The 19884-nt window shown below is 43.7% G+C and overlaps 1 protein-coding gene across 3 annotated transcripts in view; it reads right to left on the minus strand.

Annotated features, from left to right (window-relative positions):
* Nucleotides 1–5585, minus strand: part of SLC12A3 (solute carrier family 12 member 3) — a 47119-nt gene extending 41534 nt beyond the window's left edge. For 2 of the 3 annotated variants that reach the window (XM_027869550.1, XM_027869551.1), the window contains exons 1-2: nt 5295–5585; nt 4002–4148 (exon numbers count right to left, since the gene is read on the minus strand). In XM_027869550.1, the coding sequence (XP_027725351.1) occupies nt 4002–4148; nt 5295–5585 (438 nt within the window). The remainder of the gene's footprint in view (nt 1–4001; nt 4149–5294) is intronic. The other variant, XM_027869552.1, reaches the window with a different exon arrangement.
* Between the last annotated feature and the right edge of the window lie 14299 nt (nt 5586–19884).

The raw sequence follows: 19884 nt of genomic DNA on the forward strand, positions 1-19884 counted from the left end.
CCAAAAGGAATTCCAATTGAAACATTCCAAACGACTGTTCACTCAGCCGCTCCCCAGTGTGGGGGAGCCCATGACCTCCTAAGGCTGACACTTGTACTCTGCAATGCTCTGTCAGGACATTTTTCTTGGCATCAACCATTGCTCCTGGTTCTGCTCTTCAGAACCAAACAGAACAGGTCAAATCCCTCTCCCACAGGACACTTCTTCAGTTATCAGAAGACGAGTCTCATTTCCCTCAGGAGTCATCTCTTCTTTTGTCTAAACACTCCCAATCACTGCAACCAGTCCTCTCATGACATGGACTCAAGGCCCCTCCCCATCCTGGCTGCCCTCCTCTGGATACTGCTCATTATCAATGTCCCTGCTAAACTCTGATGCCCACAGTTGAACACAATACCCCAGATAGGGTCTGACCAGGGTCGGGAAGGCAGGGACTATTTTACAAGAAGCCCTGAAGTCGGAGGACGTGGATTCAAATCCAACTTCTAACGTTTACTCCCTGGGAGACCCTGTGCAAATCACTTTACTTCCTTTGCGTTTGGGTCACTTATCTACGAAATGAGGTTCATTAGACGGACTCTGACGTTCCTTCTGACTCTACAACTGTGATCTTATGATCTTATTCCTGGAAGCAATATGTCTGTCTTAACGTGGCCCAACACGATGTTAACATTGTTGGCTGGCATATCCCATTGCTTCTCCAGGTCTTAGTTTGCTCCTCCAAGAAATGGATTCAATGCTCTCTGGAAGGTTCCCCTTCCAACTCTTACATTCTACGTTCTAAGGTTCTTTTCTGTGCTATCCCCTCTGCCTCCCCTCTGCCTCCTGGCTTCCTGGGCTTCCTTCAAGACTCAGCTCCAATCCCACCTTCTGCAAGGAGGCTTTCTTGGTCCACCCCCACTGATAGGACCTTCCCTCTACAATTACCTTCCCTTTACATTCCATAGGCCTTGGATGTGTAGTTTTGTTTGTTTTGTTTTTTGCATATTGTCTCCCCCATTAGACAATGAGCTCTTTGAGGGCACGGAGCGTGTTTTTGCCTTCCTTTGTATCCCCAGTTTCAGTACAATACCTGGCACATGGTAAAGCAAGCTGCTTAATGATAAATGCTTGTGAAATGACTTGTTGACTATGTTGACCAGGATGCCAAGATTCTATGAAACAAGGCTGCCATCTGGTGGTCCCAGCAATAATTACAGTTTCTGAATTTCCCACACTGGCTCCCACTCAGATTAAAAGGACCCATTAGGGAGAATGACAAGATTTAGTCACTCTATAAAACCTTAGGTGGAGGGAGAACTTTGCAGGATAGGTATGAGAAATTCTGTCAGGTGATTGAGTCTCATGAGGATTCCAAGAAATGGCAAAGGGGAGGACAAGTCTGGTTTGGGGGTTTGATGGAATGTGATATAGCCTTAGTAACGGGGCAGGGAGCTTAATGAATATAAACATTTTTGTTTATATTTTGTCACTTATGTTATTTTTATTATAAATTATTGTTCTTATTTTATTTGCGCGTAGCTTCTTTCATTGTTTTGCGGGGCGGTGGGTCATGTAATATATAGTATGTTAAGAGTATAAAATATATTTATATAATATTAATAATATAAATATATCCAAAGGTCATTGATTTAATAGTCACTTAATTAATTGATTCATATTTGTAATAATATCTATGCAAATAATCTGTTATTATGATTTAATTTTATGTCTGTATGTCATTCATTTAATATCCCCACTTGATGGGTGTGAGCTGCTAACAATGGCGCTGAGATGTCTTGGTTAAATGTTTAATGTCCCAGTCTGTTGAGCTGGAAAAGTCCCTCTGATTGTATCCCCAGCATCAAGCACATTTCCTTGCACATAATAGGTGCTTAATAAGTGCTCCTTGATTCGAACTGGGATGGGACTGGAAGCCTGGCTCTGAATTCCTAGTTCAGGCTTTGTCCTAAGGCAAACATCTCTAGGCTGAGACTCAGTCTTACATAGACAAGCCCCCGCTACATGATTACCTGTTGAATGAAAGCTTTTCAATGAAGGTAATGGTGATGATAATAACAACTTCTCTACAGCCCTACACATTCTTTCAGCATCATGTCATTATAGGATCATAGATTTAGGGTTAAAGGAGAGATGATCCAGTCCCATTCATTCATCTTAGAGGTAAAGAAACAAGTCTAAAGAGGAAGTGACTTGCCCAAGGTGGAACATGTAGATGGAAGCCACAAAGTCAGGATTTGAACCCAGGTCTTTTGGCACTAAATCCAGCCCTCATTCTACCAGTCAGCCAACAAGCATTTATTAAGTGTTTACCATGTGTCAGGCATGATGCCAAGTATTGAGGATACAAAGGCAAAAACAGTCCCTGCCTTCAAAGAGCTCACTCTTTCATAGGGAAGATAATGTGCAAAACTAGAGAAATACAAGATACATATAGTGTACATGGAGGTAAGAGTACCCCATTTTATAGATGAGGAAACTGAGACTCAAGAGGGAAAGTGACTTGCTCTGAGTACACAGCTCATAGATGGCAGAGCTAGGATTCAAGTGCCTGTCTCTGTACTATGAGACCCTGGGGTATTGGAATATAGAATAATGAGTGTCAGAGCAAAAGGGTCTTAGAGCTCATCTAATCCAACCTTTTCACTCTCAAAGGTCTTCAGGAAGAGGCTGGATGGATGGCTAAGGCTTTGGGCTATGTTCTACTGAGGACTCTTTCCAGGTATGAGCTGGCCCAGGAGATCCTCTGAGGTTCCTTCCTACTCTAACAATGCCGTGATCCTGTTATTTTTCCTTTAATACTTGGAAAGATTTAAGATCTCATCAGTGTGGTCACTTCCTCCTCTGTCATGCCCCCTCTGTGCCTTGGTGAGTGACCTCCATGAACTCTGGTGGCCAAACCTCCTGTCTGCCCCCACAATCATCTCTTGGTGGCCAACTTTGTGTTGATAAGTCTCCCTAGCCTTAGGTAGGCCCTGATGACACATTTGGCATCTGCCCTAGGTTGGGTGGGAATTGCCCAGACCTGGCAGGGCAACTAGGTGGTGCAGGGGATAGAGCACTGAGTCTGGAGTCAGGAAAACCTGAGTTCAAATCTGGTCTCAGGCTCTTACTAGCTATGTGACTCTGAGCAAGTCACTTAACCCTGTTTGCCTCAGTTTCCTCATCTGTAAAATAAGCTGGAGAAGGAAATGGTGAACCATAGGTATGTTTGATAAGAAAACCCCAAATGGGGTCATGAAGAGTCAGACATGACTGAAAAATGGCTGAACAAGTATCCTGCTAGCCTTGGGTCTTTGAGAGCTCAAGGCCACCTCCCTGGCCCAGGACAGTATCAAAGAGAATCTTAATTCATGGGCCAAGAATCATCCAAGAATCACAGAACCACAAAATGCCAGAGCTGGAGGGACACTTACAGGTGACCCAGTTCAACCTCTCCTTTTGTGGGCCAAAGAAGGGAGGTGACTGGCCCTAGGTCTCACAGAGAATCTAAGGCAGAGATTACAGAGAATTTAAGCTCCTGTTTTGTATTCTTGCTGCTGTTGCTGTTTTGGTATATCCCAGAGACTCACCCTTTTTTATGTCATGGGCCCCTTTGGCAGTCTGGTGAAGCCTAGGGATCCCTTCTTAAATGCATGGATAAATACAGAAGATTAAAAAAGCAACAACTATATTGATATGGAGTCATCAAAGTACTCAAAAAATTTTTACAGAGCCTAAGAACCCCTGATGTATATCTCATGTACCAAGAACCATACCTTGCACATAATACAGACTTAATCAATATTAGTTGAATTGAATTGGGATAAGGCTAGAAGGTGGGTCTCCTGACTCCTAGTTCAGGGTTCTGGCCACTGAACCACAGTGCCTCTCTTAGGTGGGGAGGATATTGTGTTCTTAAAGTGTAGCAAGACACATGCTTATCATCAGTATAACCTGAAGAGCCCTTCACATTTCACAGGATCTCAGAATTCAGAGCCCTGGTGAATTTGTCCACTTACCATCACCCCTTTGACCCATCCGAATCGCACTGGCTCCCCGGGTGACTTCTCCCCGGCTGCACTGCTGGCATCCTCCACCAGCCCATCAGACAGCTCGTGGCTGGACCGTCTCTCGAAGGCCAGGGAGTGAAGGTGACTGCCTTCCTGCTGGGAATGCCAGCGATTGGTGGCTCAGTGTCCACCTCCAGGGAGGATAGGGGGTGAGGAGGACAAAGAAAGGAGTGGAGAGTGTGTTTTGGGGAATCCCCATCCCCGGCATGGGGAGTTAGGTAGGCTGGGAGGGAAGTAGGTGCAGGAAAGAGCCCTGGTAGGAGCACAGGGAGGAAAAAAAGAGTGAGCTGAAGGTATGGCTGATGTGGCCACAACCGTAGGGCTGACGTGGAGCAGAGAGCTTTAAAAGTAGACAGCTGAATTAGGCATCTTCACAATGCTGAAAACCATCCAGAATGTCTTCCGTTCCAGAGCTGGGGTTGAGTTCTAGGTACAGCGAGCTAAGGGCTAGTGTCCAGTATTGTTCTTGGTGTGAGGCCTAAAGGCTGGACCCTTTTGGCGTCTCTGTCATGATAGCGTCTAACAACTCACACTTCATGTGTATTGTCTTACTGGTCTTCACAACAATCCTGTGAGGTAGATAGCATCATCCCTATTTTACAGATGGGGAAATTAAGATTAGGGTTAAGGAGCCTAAGGTCCCACAGCTAATAATTTATGTAGCTGGAACTGAACTCTAGCCTTCTGACTCTCTGTTTAATTGCATTGCCCTCCAGTCTGTGTTGGCTTGGCACCTGAATTAGTGATTCTCTGCTGGCACCCCTCATTGCCATCTTAACTAAGACAACATCATTCTTCCCTTTCTGTGTGGGATAAGTTTTTTGGTTTGTCTTTGCACTGCTAGGGGGTCTGAGGGAGTAGGCCTTTTTTTTTTTTTTTTTTAAACCAAAGTAGTCTGTGGAGTGGAAGCAGTTCAAGAACCACTGATACAGAAAGGCCCAGAGACTATTTTGACCCAGCCCCAGCATTTGATCTTCCCATTTTATAGCTGGAGAAAGGGAGGCACACCAAGTTACACCAGGGATGGAGACAGAGATGAGTGTCTCGACTTCCAGCCTCTGCCTCTTCTTTGGGCTGCTCAGCTTGTGGTTGGTGGAGACGTATGGGTTGATATCAAACTAGAAGGAAGAGAAGAAAAAGGCCCTTCCCACCCCTGACTTGATCCTGCTCTTGAAGGAGTGGGGGGTGAGGTGGATGAGGGCAGGACGGGAAGGCGAGGGGCAGTAAAGGCTTTGCTCTCACCTTCAGGAACGAGTGGAGGTCGGCCAGTGTGGGTCTCACCTTCTTGGCTTCGCCAGGCCCGGCACTATCGGCGTAGTGTTCATAGGCAGGCACGACATCGATGGTGTTATAGCCAAAGGTCCGCATGTAGAAGGTGCTGCTATGGGTGGTGTCATAGGCAGCAGGGGGTGGGTCAGGCTGCCCATAGTGGGGTCGCCCCCCATCCTCACCCCCTAACAGGGTGCTGATGGTGAACCGGCCACTGCACAGGGCAGGATCCCCAGGGACCTCCGAAGCCTGCAGTTCAGCCATGGCGACCCTCCCAAGACGCGGAGCAGGGAAGGAGTGAGGAGTGTGTTGAGGTGTGTTTGCGCGTGTATATGTGTGTGCAGTGGGGAGGCTGAAGATGTGAGGGGCAGCTTTATATGCTGAGGAACCAGCGTGGACCAGCCAGCCCCAACCACCCAGGGCTGGTGAATGGTCCCCCCAGGGGTGGGAAGAGGAGAGAAAAAAATAATGTGCCCCTTTCTACCTGATTGGCTTGGAGATAAGAGAAGCTGGAACTGTGACCTGAGGACAGAATTGTAGAGTGTTCTACCTCCCTCCTCCCTACACCTGTTTCCCTATTGGATCATGGAGAAAAGATCTCAGTTTACCCCCTGGGGCTCTACCCTTGGACTTGGCGAGTCAGGGGCTTTTTAAGGAGGAGGTTACAATCCCCAGGTAAGGGGCAGGAGGTTACATTCCCCAGGTAAGGGGAGAACAGCTTTCTGATAACCTCTCTGGGCAGAGCGGCGCATCAGCTGTCTAGACCTTCAGCTCACCCTGCCATTCCCCAGGTGGGAGAGCCAAAGGAGGACTGGGGCAGGGAACAGATGCTCCCCTTAGGGGGAGATGCTTTTGATCTCATCCTGGAGCCTGGTATCCAGCTCCTGATGATCAGGGGAGGGTGCTTCAGCTTTGGGGGGAGGGGTGGTGCTGAGGATTTGAAGAGAAGTCTATCCGTGTATTCATTTTTTTTTTTTTAACTCCTTGCAGCTTCAGCAACGTCTTCCCTCTCCTCCACTTTCCCCTCTTTTTCTTGACTGTGGCTTCAGACTTACTCCTACCTCCTTCTCAAGTTGCCTTTCCTGTCCTACTTTTAGGTTCCCTGCCTAAGTGGCTTTATTTCAAGGGTTCTTAATCTGGAATCTATGAAAAGAAAATTTAAGGGGCAGCTAGGTGGTGCAGTGGATAGAGCACCAGCCCTAGCATCAGAAGGACCTGAGTTCAAAGCCAGTCTCAGACATTCGATACTAGCTGTATGACCCTGGGCAAGTCACTTAACCCCATTGCCTAGCAAAAAAAAAAAAGATTTGAAAAAGTATTTTGATAACTGTATTCCAATATGATTGATTTCTTTGTCATCCTATGCATTGTTTTTTATGTATTTAAAGACAGGCTTCATCAGACTGCCAAAGGGATCCATGAGACACATACAAAATTAGGAACCCTTGTTTTATTCAGAGAATTTTTGATTCTCCAATGGGAAACTGAACATAGCTCAGCTGGGCCTGGGGCAACCTAGAAGCTTGGAATCAACTTCTTCTAAGGAAAATAGCTTTAGGGCTGGACCGGCCTTCGAGATCATTGAATCCAACCCCCTCATTTTACAAATGATGAATTTGAAGCCCAGAGAGTTTGTGACTTGCCCAAGGTCACACAGCTAGTAAGTGTCAGGGAATGGGATTCCAACCCAGGTCTACCTGACTTCAAGTCCAGTGAGTGTTCTGTCCTGTACAGCACATGGCCTCCCTAAGGCTAAACAGAAGAGACAATTAGAGAGATAGGCAGTGAAGATGAGATTACAGGTAGTGGAAAGAGTCTACTAGAGTTGAAATCATTGGACACCTGGGATGGACTTCTAGCCCTAACACGTATTAGCTACTTGTGATCCTGGAAAAGTCACTTTCAAAGCCTGTTTCCTTAGCTAGATGATAATACATGTGCTCCCCATATCATGGGGTCATTGTGAGAATAGCACTTTGTAAACCTTAAGGTGGTAGAGAAATATGAACTTAGATTGTAAACCTGAGGGCCCTGAAAAATAACTCAGTATTAGACCTGGACCTTGGGTCAGGTTCGCTGTCCTTTCATAGACTCCCATCATTGAGGGGGGTTATCCTGCACTGTCATCATCCACAGTTTGGGCATATGTCCAAACCCTACTTTCTCATAATAGACTCTAGGCAGGTTAACCTTTTTTTCATGTTTCCAGCCATCCCCATCTCTTGGTGATAAAGGGGATAAGGTTAAAGATTATTGAGCTTAAAAGGACTACTGAGGTAATAAGGACTTTCATTTTAAAGGTGAAGAAGAGGGATCAATCCATAAACATTTATTGTTGTTGTTATTCAGCCATTTTAGTCGTGCCCAACTCTTTATGACCCCATCTGGGTTTTTCTTGGCAGATACTGGAGTGGTTTGCCATTTCCTTCTCCAGCCCATTTTACAGATAAGGAAACTGAGGCAAACAGGGTTAAGTGACTTGACTAGGGTCACACAGCTAGCGTCTCAGGCTATATTTGAACTCAGGAAGATACATCTTCCTGACTCCAGGCCTAGCACTCTATCCACTATGCCGCCTAGCTGTCCAAACATTTATTAAGTACTTACTATGCATCAGGTATTGCCCTAAGCGCTGGGACGAGGTGATTTGTTCAACGTTTATCCAGGCAGTATGCGTCAGAGCTGAGATTTGAACCTAAGTCCGTTGACTTTAAATCAAGTGATCTTTTCACTGCTACTAAGACCTCATGTCATGAAATCTGCAAAAACAGGACCTCTTTCAATTGGCAATTTTTAGGACAGGTATACAGAGGCACATGCTCTGTGTGTGTCCCATATGTATGTATAAATACCCACACATATGTGGTATAAAGAAGTTAATGCAAGACAAAATTGTTGGGGAAGGACGGGGACACAAACCAACATGGAGTAGCACTCTCCTCTTTCCCTAGAATATGGAAGGGAGTAGGAGGGCAGCTTTCAGGAAAAGTGCTATCTTATTGGATTAGGATCATCTATTTCAGAACTAGAAGGATCCACAGAGGCCACAGAGTCCAAGGGCCTCATTTTATAAACATACAAACTAAAGCTCAGAACAGTTAAGTGATTTGCCCAAGGTCACACAGCTAAGTAAATGTCTGAATTAGGATTTGATCCTAAGTCTTTTTGATGTGGTATTCATGATGTCATGCTTCTCAATGTGAAAAAGTGAAGTTTCCATTAAAGCAAGGAGATGAAGAACCAGGTGGTATGGTGACAGAGTGCCAGGCCTGGAGTCAGGAAGGCTCATCTTGAGTTCAAACCTGGCCTCAGACACTTATTAGCTGTGTGACCCTAGGCAAGTCACTTAACCCTGTTTGCCTCAGTTTCCTCATCTGTAAAATGAGCTGGAGAAGGAAATGGCAAACTACTCTAGTATCTTTGCCAAGAAAACCCCAAATGTGGTCACGAAGAGTTGGACGTGACTGAAACAACTGAATGACACCAACTGAAAAGCTGGAAGGCTAAGATGGATAAGGCTGTGGCTAGTGAGCCAGGGGTAGCCACATTTCTTTCAGTAATGGACCCTACATGATTAAAAGTTGCTATGTGGGGCTGCATGGAGCTTGATTTCAATCATTTCATGAAAGAGAATGTGTTTTCACAGAGTCAGGTCAATAGACCCAAGCAATTGTGAAGTTACTGTGAAGTTTTTCCACAGAGGCATAAGCTTCATTAGGCTCCTACTAACTAGTTCATGTAGGCCTAGCTAATTAAAGATTGTTTTGCTAAAAATTTCAGGAGGTCCCCCCTTCCTCAAGTGAGGCAAAGTTGCTTTGGTCAGCAGGCTACCTGCTGGATGACCAGAAAGTAGGGGCTGGAGTTTGCCAACAATTCTTTTTTTTGGGGGGGGGGGTCCAGTCCTGTGATTTCATTGACAAAGAAAATTCCTAGTGTGGATATTCCCTCTACCAGTACTGATCTGCCACTCTTCTTCAGCCTACTCTGAGAGGTTCAATGACCTGCCCAGGATCGTAGCACATGAGCTATACGCAGAGCATGTACAGACAGAGGAGTCAGTACTTAGGTGAATTTAAGTCTAACTTCAAAATACTAAAAAGTTAATTAACTTGTCCAAGGTCACACTGATAGTAGGAGAGTTGGGATTTGAAGTCAGAGAACTTAACTTTTTACAAAGAGCCTTCTTTTCACCATGCCACACTTTGACTAGTAAGACACAACTAAGTGGCTAATGTCTGAAAAACAGTTTATGGCAGAGGTGAGATTAACCAGTTTTGTACCACAGATTGTGCAAAGACAGGCACACTCATGCACAACAGTAGAGCCATGGATTGGTCCAACCCTTAAGAAAAGCAATTCAAAATTAATTGAATGACTAAAATGGCCATCCACTTGGATTTGGAGATCTCTCTGCTAGCCTTATACTTCAAGGAGGGATAGGGGATAGGGAATGAATCTGGCATTTTATTGGCACAGGAAATTCTCTATTGTAGGATGGTACCTTTTCTGCAACTTGTAGTCCTTGAGAGCTGTGTAGAGCATGGAGAAGTTAAATAATTTGCTGAGGCTCACAAGGCCAGGATTTATTAGATATAGGAGGACCCAAGTCTTCCTGGCTTCAAAGCTGCCTCACTATCCCCAAAGGTCATTGATAAAAAGTGCCCATAAGGACTGAAATATTTATAGGAGTACTTAATTTGAGATAGTAGAATGACCAAGCTTGGTACCAAAGAAGAGATGAGAAGGCATGCTTTGTGATAAGGAATTGCTCTCTGGGAGGGGAAGGAGGGATTGAAACATTTGGGAATGTAAAACAAAAGAGAGCAATACAAATTTTTTGTTGTTTTTGGTGAGGCAATTGGGGTTACGTGACTTGCTCAGGGTCACACAGCTAGTGTCAACTGTCTGAGGTCGGATTTAAACTCAGGTAATACAAATTTATTTTTAAAAAGACCACTGGGTACATGTGGTTAGCTGAAGGAAAAGAAACTAGCTGACAAAGGGAATGGCACTTCTAGAGCTGACTGAATGCGTATGAGAGCTATGGGTGTTTGACTTGTTCCCTACGGTCATCTCTCCAACGCAGGTTTGAAGCCCGTCCTTTTACCTTCTATCAGATGATTTGAGGTGACTCTCCCACTTCAGGAGAGAGGAGTGTGTCAACAGCGGGTTTACTAGAGGTGGGGGGTTTCCCAAATCTCCATGGCCTGGTCTTTGTTTCTGTCTTAGCTGCAGATTTTGAAACAAGAGTCCCTGAAGGGGTTTAAACCTCTCAATGGGTCACAGGTCCAACGAGCCCCTTTCGACAGTGATGGGAATTCCCCATCACCCTCCCTTTGTCCTGAGAGGGGAAGTCCAAGGGCTCACATCTGGAAACTTAGCTTTGAAAAAGTGCCAGTTTCCCCCAACATGGCGTCTGCCAGTCAAGCAGAGCTGGGTGAGAATTACCAGTAGCAGGAGAGCTCTCAAGCGTGCCTCTAGGGCTCTCAAAGTCAAGGGGCTCACGCCCCATTAAAGAGCAGCCCTTTTTCTCCCACCCACTCAGCAATTTTCCATTCACTTCACCCCCAATGACTTGAGTGTGGGGGAGGGAAGTTATTTACTCCCATTGGTGTCTTTCTGCAGATGTTATCTCTTGCTGCTCTGAAATTCCCATGTGACTGGGTAATTTTGTAACCACCCCACATGAACCTCAATCTAGGTTTGAAGGAGGAAAAAAATCCTGATTACCAATTTTCCTGTCTCCATTTTGTACCTAGAAATATGTTACCCCTAGGCTACGTAGTGAGGCCCTTATGAGCAGGTATTATTTCACTTTAGTCTTTGTAGCCAGTACCTAACACTGTAGGCTCTTAATAATTGGTTGTTGATTGATTGGTACTTCTTTTAGTTTAAAATCCGTAATGGGTTAACTCACCTTTTTGACAACTTCAGTCTGATTGCACATACCTCTGTGTGGGGTGCAACAAGAAAGAGCTAATCTCACTTACAGAATGAAGATAAAGGAAAGCAGACATTTAGGTGAAGTTAGCCAATCCTTCTGAACCACCCCCCTCCTTCCCCTGCCCCAACCCAGATCAAGGGTGTTCTCACTGCTTTTTAGGGTCTGGATGTGCAGTCTGTGACCTCTGAAGGGCCATTACTTCTTTTTTTATCTCTACCTTTGGTAGGCAGGGGGGACAAAATGATGCCAGCTTAATTAGTCAACACACCATTGGTGAGAAACTCAAAAAAAGATTAGAACTCATGGGTAGGAGAGGCTGGGGGGCCTTGATCCCAAATAAAGAGGATGATGTCTCTTCTGTAGGCCTCAGGAAATCCATTCCTTACTCTTACCACCCCAAATCATGGATCACTAATAATCCCGTAGTTAGAGTATCCCAGAAATCACACACACATACAGTCCCCTGACTTCTGCAGATTGGCCATTTATTAGGAGGCTGGAGAGAGGAGAAAGAGCAGCACTCAGAATGGAACACTCAATGGTAGCAACACTCAACAGATGGTGGACTCATTGTAGCAATACATAGGACGTCTGGGGCTGGATTCCGGGCGTCTTCTCAGCCTTCTGAAGGAGAGCGGTATGATGCAACCCTGGTGTGGTGAAATAGCCGGGTAATAGGAAGAGCTGCTTGTCGGCCTGATTCACAACACCAGCTGCAGCAACAATACCAGAATCTGTGGGGGCTGAGGCTCTGGGGCTCCTGCCCCTTCCAGGCGTGGTGAGGTGGTCAGCAGCAAGGCAAATCTTTAGACAGACAAGAGGAGAAGCCCACATCCTTTTCATGCCCTCCTACAACCACTCAGAGAAGTGGGGTTCCTTTTTGTTCCTGTCACTAGTGTAACCCTTTATCTCTGGTCTTGGCTACACGTCTGATGCCTTTTCACTGAGCATGTGGTTGACTTCCCCAGGGCTGGTTGTGCATTGTCTTCCCCAGGACCCAAACTTGGCTCAAGAAATTTCCAGTTAAGGCTCCTGACCAGAGTCATAAACCCATTGCACCAAAATGAATTTAAGTAATAGTGGCCGGAAGTATCCTTAGTAATAGGAGAAAACATGTGCTAAGCAATCAGCCTAGCCAGCTAGCTTTCTTCATTTGCTGTACTCCAATTGCCAATGAGTCAAGTTAATCTCCCTATCCTTTATAGCTTTTTTTATTTTTAAACACGTCCTGCAGCTTTACTGTACCCTCCCACCTAAAGCAATTTGGGAAATGCAGTCATTTTGCTAGACCTGTGTATTTCAGTGGGACATTTCTTATCAGAATGATCTTTCAATGGGCTCATTTTCCTCTCCCCCAGGATGGCAATTAAAGACTAGATGCATATAGGGGACAGAGGCCTCTGACCTAGCACTGCAGAAGTGGCAAGGGTCTGGGATACCAGCCATTACTAGCCTAGCCTCTGCTTCTTCCTCTACCCAGGGCAATCTTCCAATGTAAAGGGCAAGTGAGAAGGCTGCAAAGTGTGGATTTGTAATCCAGAGGGCTTGGGCTCAAATCCTGGCTCTGACACATACTAGCTGTGTGATTTCAGGCAAATTCCTTCACCCTTCTAGGTTTCGGTTTCCTCATCTGTAAAATGAGAGAATTGAACAAGATGGCCTCTTATGTCCCTTCAAGCTCTATATCTGTGATCCTCTGAGGAAGCAGGCAGATCCTCATTAATGGAGGCCCCTGTAAGAGGCAGCTAGATGATCTCTTGATGGGAATATGGTAAAAGACTTGGACTAGATGACCTCTACTCTCTAACTTTAAATTCTTATGGTTCCATGACAGAGTGTACGGCTGAAGGGACAAGCTCTCGTTTCAGTGTGGTCCAGCAGGAAGAGATTTGGTCCTAAACCCAGCTCTGCTACTAACTCCAGTACAGTTAGGCTACTAGGCAAATTCCTTTGCCTCTGTGTGCTTTTTCTTATTTTTCAAATGGGGATGCCACCTGTCCTACACATCATCAAGAAGAAAAAAAGTGTTCTGAGGATGAAAAGGGATAAGAAATTAGAAAGGCTTTAAAGAATTGAAAGCACTCTGCCTAATTACCTATGATACCAGAAAATGGTAAGGAAAAGACTGACCTACAGTCAATTCCTCCTAAGTTGACTATGGCAAAGGCAGGGTGGCAGACCTGCAGAATGGGAAGAACTTCTGATAATCTAATCCAACCTTCCTATTTCATCAATAAGAACATTGTGGTATGGACAGGGGAAAAAATTCTGCTCTTTTGGGGTGAGGAATAGAATGAGAAATCACAAAATCTTACAAGTGGGAGGGTCCTTACAGGTCATCTAATCCAACCTCCTACCCCAAAGAAAGAGTAAAGTCTCTTCTATGAATCCAACAAGTGGTGATCCAGCCTCCCCTTGGAGGACACTACTTGGCCAAAAACTGCCTTCTGGGCCCCCGAAGCCAAGTAAGTGGCCCTGTGTCTTTCCTGGCAGGTACGACTAATATCAACTGGTGAAATACCAAATGACGCTCACAGGTCGTATTTAACCCGGCTAGATTAAAGCTGGAAAAGATGAGAGACAAGTGATAATTTGCTGCATTCTGAGATGGCAGCTTGGCTAAGCTACCTCTACTCTATTCATCCCAGTCTGGAACTTGGTTGACTGTACAAGAGAATGCTAATGGAATAACATGATCGCACAACAGCATCTGCCACACAATGCCACAAAAGAAAAAAGAAAAAGACAGCAGTCATCACAACATCGGTCACAAAGCTAGCACATCATTAGCCAGAACCAAATGACCCCTCTTCCTTACAAGTACCACACAAGGAGAATGAATCAGTTTCTCTGGGGGCCCACCTAACTTGTACTTAGGAGCACAACTAAATGTTTCCCATCTAATTGCATCACCTTCCACAGGCCTCACAACCTAGACCTAACTTTGCTATGGCCAGAAATATGACCACCACTGGGGCTGAAATGCTAAGATGTAAGAACTTACTGGAAGTCACAGTGCTGCAAAGTCTCTCAAACTAGGGCAGCTAAGGTGATACAGTGGATAGAGAGCTGGCCCAGGGTCTGGAAGACTCCTCTTCCCGAGTTCAAATCTTCATATTTACTACCTGTGTGAGCACTTAATCACCTAACATTTCTGGGCTTTAATTTGCTCCTATGTTGGGGTCAGACTAAATGATCTCCAAGTTCCCTTCTAGCTCTAAATTTACAACCCTGATTCTAAATGGAGTCTCTTAAAAGGTACTACTGTTTTAGTTTTTCTACTCTTCTGTAAGTTACTGAGAGTGGTCAAGAGGTCCGAATGAAAAAGCTGTTTCCTAGCAATTTGAACTTATATACATAAAACCACTTTTCTAAAATGAGACGGTGGTGTGTGGCCACTGAAAACACCTCCCCCTGGCTTTTCAACCCTGTACTATGGCCAAAGAAGGCAGTCCTGATTTTCTCTAAGTGCGAAAAATCTAAATGTGAAACTGTGAAAGGCTAAAATATGAAATATCACAGCTGACAGGGTGCCGTCTGAAATGTGCTGGGTAGGATCCTCTCCTAATGCCTCCTGTCAGACACACGGTTACGGTGCCTTCAGTTAGTATTGAGCCATTCATTTTGGTTTTAGGATCTTGCTTCAAAACACTGCTTTGAATAGTGTATGTATGCAGGGACTTTCCTTGATAACAAATTCAAGGAGCTACTGGTAAGGTCATCTTAGACTGCTTTTCTAATTATACCATGTCCAGAACAAGGGGGCCGATAGCCTCACCATGTATCCTACCCTGGTCAGAATAAGCCTCAGCTACTGTGTTCATTTCCACATACCTCATTTTAGGAGGCACTGACAAACCAGGATGGATTGAACTGGAAGGGATCTTAGAAATCATCTAGTCTAACTCCCTTTACAGACGAGAACACCGAGGCTCAGAAGGGTTAAGTTGACTTGACCAAAGTCAAATAGATAGTGACAGCGGTGCGATTTCAACCCTAGCCCTCTGACACCAATCCAATCCTCTCCATTCTAACGTGGGTGGATGGTCCATTTGGAAACCATGTCACACAGATATTAGTTGATGAAATGGGATTTTTAAGCCTGAAGGCTTAATGAGCTCAGGGTAGCTAATTTCTAACATTAGAAAAACTGTGGTCAGACTTTCTGTGTTACATCTGAGTACAAAGTGAGTACCAATAGGTGGCAGATATAGATTCAAAATATGGAAGAACACTAATGATTAGAAGTGTCTAACGAAATAGTCACTTGTAAGTGTTCATGTAGAGGCTAGATGGATACCTAAACTGGTCCAGAAGATTGAATTAGATGACCTCTGAAGTCCCTTTCATTTCTAAGAGTTAGTGAACTAATAAACATTTATTTGGCCAGAAAAGAGAATAACTGCATTAGGAATAGTTCTGGGAAATCAACTTGGAGTCTAGAGATTTCCTTTTGGTAACATCAATAGGTCGGAAAGTGATTTTTCTTGATTATTTTTCAGGTTGTTTCTAGTTTAGAAACTTAAAATCTTGGAGCTACAGAAGACCACAGATGATTCCACTTCATTTTCATTTTAGAAATAAGATATCTGGGGTTCAGTAAAGTGAAATGACTTGCTCAAACCATGTAACTTGTTGGTAGCAGAGATGTTATCAGAATCCACGTCTCTCAATTCCCAAGGCATTAACCTTTTCACTGGATATTTCATTTGAAAGAACAAGTAGTACTAGGAATTTTCAGATTAGAGATAGGATCTGTAGTGAAAGAAGCATACTAAACAAAGGAATTATTTTATGGAAAAGGACATGCAGATTACAGCTTCCCAAAGCAATGTCTGCAAATATACCATAGTGACAACCGTTAAGAAAATAGGGAAAGCAGGACAGATGGAAATAAGGCAAGCTGAATAGAGCAAAAGCTCTTTTGTTTCTTTCCTCAAAAAAAAAAAAAAAGCGCAAATTAAGAGAACCTTGCATGTCTCATCCTTCTTCCCTCCCCCCACTTACAAATTTCACTTAATTTGAAATTCTTGATGCAGAAAATCTTATGTTGTTCATGATAGCTAAGGTCACTGCTGGGCACACAATCATACAGCATGGCCCAGACAGCATGGCTCTTCTCCTACGTATATCAATGCCTAATTCCATTTAGTGCCTCCTTTCCCTCTAAAGTGAATCCATCTTGCACTATAATTTCCATCATCTATAAAACCACAGAGGCTGCAACAAATCACAGGAATCCACTTTAGCAAGAGTGCTTCCAATCATCTGGTGCCACATGGCCAAAGGCTTCTCGGCAGTACGGCAAGTGCCAGCAGAGAGACAGCTGGAATGGGACCAGTGCGCACCATCCAAATGGCTCACAAATAACTTGGCCTTGCAAAAAACTTCCCCAAATGAAGCTGCAGTTCTATTCAGGTCACCCATTGTGAAATGACTGTGCCTTTCACACTGTGTCCCTGCACCTTGGGTCCTGCTGCTGTCCTCTAACTGGGGTAAGAGAACAGAAGCCAGAACTGCCCTCCCCACCAGAGAGACCTGGAGGCTCAAGGAGACCAAAGTTAAAGGCAATAAAAATGAGACACAAAGCATATTTAATTGCTTTTAAGCCCAATGCCAGAGTTCCATTAGGATCTTTTTCCACAAAAAGGTTTGCCCATTACTAAAGCAAAATTTAAACACTTCTACAGTTTCTTTCCCTTGCTGGGGTAGCTTGTACTTTCTCCTCTTAAAATGACCCAGCCCTGATGGCTACTTTTGAGACAAAGTATCATGTTCTTGTCCTGATGGGACCTCTTTGCCTCTGCTTTTCAGATCCAATTGTTGTAAAAGAAATAAGCACGAACCAAGACAAGTAAAGTTTTCCCAAGTAATCACTGCACAGCTGGTAATGAGACAGGAGAAGGATACTAGGGGCTGAGAGGCAAAGAAGTAGGGGAAGGCTTCAAAAGCTTGGCCTTGAGACAAACTGGTTTACCTGTCCCCAGCTGAGGACAGGAAGTATTTCTAATACAAGTAACCTTGGCACAGGACATTTGGCAGTCTGTCAAATAAAGCTGCATTATACACAGGTTGACAAATAAATATAGTGCTTCATTTTGTGTCAACACCTGGGACTACAGCCAACTCTCAATTACACACAGTAGGAAGGGAAATGATAGCAGCATGGACAAATGAAACTTAAAAGTATATCCCAAACCTTCATTTCAGGGTACAATTTTTATATCTTTTCCCTTCAATCCTTTTACCTGAGCTTTAAATAAGTAAAAATAATAGCTCAGTTCCACTTCTCCCTGGGGGAATGTTAAGTAGTAAAACTGGTGAAAAAGTAGCCTGGGGGTAAAACAAAGGGCCTTCATCATCTAGAAAGTGAGTAATTAGTGTGGGAGAATTGAAAGTTGGCTGCTTTAGAGCTTTGTCAATTAGATGCATGCACTGATATTCAAGTAAAAAGTGGAATATAAGTCAGGAGGCAGGAACTCAGTGTGTATACCTAAAAATACACAAGTGACATTACATGTTTTCAGGGTTCCTCAGAAGGAAAATGCCCTGGTTAGTTCATGAGCTATAAAATCAAGTTTCATGAGTTTTATAACAAAATGTACATTTCCACCATGAATTTTGCAAATTGTCAAGTGCCTCCAATTTGTCAACCACAGAATTTAACTGACTTTCAGAGCTTTCTTCATTAGAAAAGTCATACATTTAAAAATCCTCATCTATCAGTGTTTTGGCAAGAGTACAATGATGATATGAGCCTAGTTTTCTCTTTTCTACCTTGGCATTAAATGTGCCATCTCCCAGATGATATGAAGTCATGGCTAAAAGAAAATCTGGCAGGTCACATCAAACATTTAATGAGGCAGAGACAGATTTGGACGCTTAATGGAAAAACACAATGATCACATATATAAAGCTAAAAAGTAGTAAGTAGGCTATTGGTTTATCTATACATATCCTCTTATTAGTCTGTCACTAAGAAATTCAGAATGTCAGACAGTTGTACTCAAATGAAAGGCAAGAGACCTTAGAGCAGGGTTTCTTAAGCTGGAATCTATGAACCTGTGTTTTAAAAAATATTTTGATAACTATATTTCAATATAATTTATTTCCTTCAAAATTCTATATATTTTGTTTTGTGCATTATTCTGAGGAGTCCATAGGCTTCACCCAGCTACCAGAGGTTAAGAATCCTTGCCCTAGAAGTGATGTGGCTGGTTGAGTTTGGGGCTTGGCAACAGGAAGAACTGGGCTCCAATAACACATCTGACACATAATATCTCTATGCCCACAGGCAAATAATTTAATCTCCCTGAGCTTGATTCTTTCTCTATAAAAGGAAAACAATAATACTTACCTCACAGTACTGTTGTGAGACTCAAGAGATAATGTATGTGAAGTTCTTTACAAACTTTCAAGGGCTAAATAGAGAAGAGTTATCAACTTAGCACAGTGGTAAGAGCACTGGCTTTGGGAGTCAGAGGCCTTGGATTCAAACCCTCAGTCTGCTACTGACCACTTCCTTGCATGACCTGGAGGAAATCACACCATCTCTCTGAGCCTCACTTTCTGGATCCTAATAAGGTCCTGTGATCCTGTGATATACAAACTAATAGCTACTTGGAGCACTGATCTGACGGATCATGCTAGACGCTGCGCATCCTAGAGCACTGTGTATGTAAATGAAGGATCACTGAATAAATGACACAAGGTAACTGCTCCACAGACTGAAAATACAGCTTAGGACATAAGTTTCCAGAAGTTCAGGCCCACATAAAATGTATTTTGTAGAGCACTCCACGTGCTTAATTCTTTCAGCACGTCTGTCAGTTTGACAAAACTGAAGGCTCAAGTTGGAGAGAGTTCATAGGTTCTAATTCAAATTTCACTTGGAAGATGGGCAGCCAGGGCAGGTTTAAGAAAATCAAAACAATGTAACATTTGCCTTGAAATCTGATCCCTAGGCCTCTGAACAATGATCTAAAATCAATTTGACCCCCATCTTCTCTGTTAGTCTTTTGTTAAGGAAGATAGTTTCTTATAGACTGGATTCTGGTAAGGACTTTGATTACAGAAGAAGGCACATTGTTCCCTGGAGACATGGGACTTCAGAGTCACTGCTTTACATTTTCAGTGGGTAAATTATGACAATGTGGTCCATTCTCTACAAATGGGATTTAATTCCCTTAGCAAGTACTATCAGAATGACTTATTTAGCCATTTCTTTAGTTACAGTGACATGTTTTTAGAGGCGTCTTAAAGGCAAATGAGTTATAACTCATCAAAGCCTCATTCCCAGATGACCTCACAATATGTGAGTAACTCTCACATCTCCAGGCTGTGCATACTGAAGTACAAACATGAGGCGGCTTATCCAAGTATTGCCTTTGTTAACAAAACTCCATTTCATCTCTAAGTCCTGAATCTTTCCACCAAGGGTCAAAGTATTCTTCCTCAATCCATCACAATCAACTTCACACCTGTAACTCCAAGGACTTGTTTTCTCCTTTTCACTTTCTACAGTCATTTGTGAACAAATAGAAGATCTCAATCTCTACTCAGCAATTTAATTTCTCTGGGCCTCAGTTTCCTCATCTATAAAAAGTAGTGATCATACTC

Source organism: Vombatus ursinus, unplaced genomic scaffold (assembly GCF_900497805.2).
Source record: "Vombatus ursinus unplaced genomic scaffold, bare-nosed wombat genome assembly UNPS02014793.1, whole genome shotgun sequence".
NCBI lineage: Eukaryota > Metazoa > Chordata > Mammalia > Diprotodontia > Vombatidae > Vombatus > Vombatus ursinus.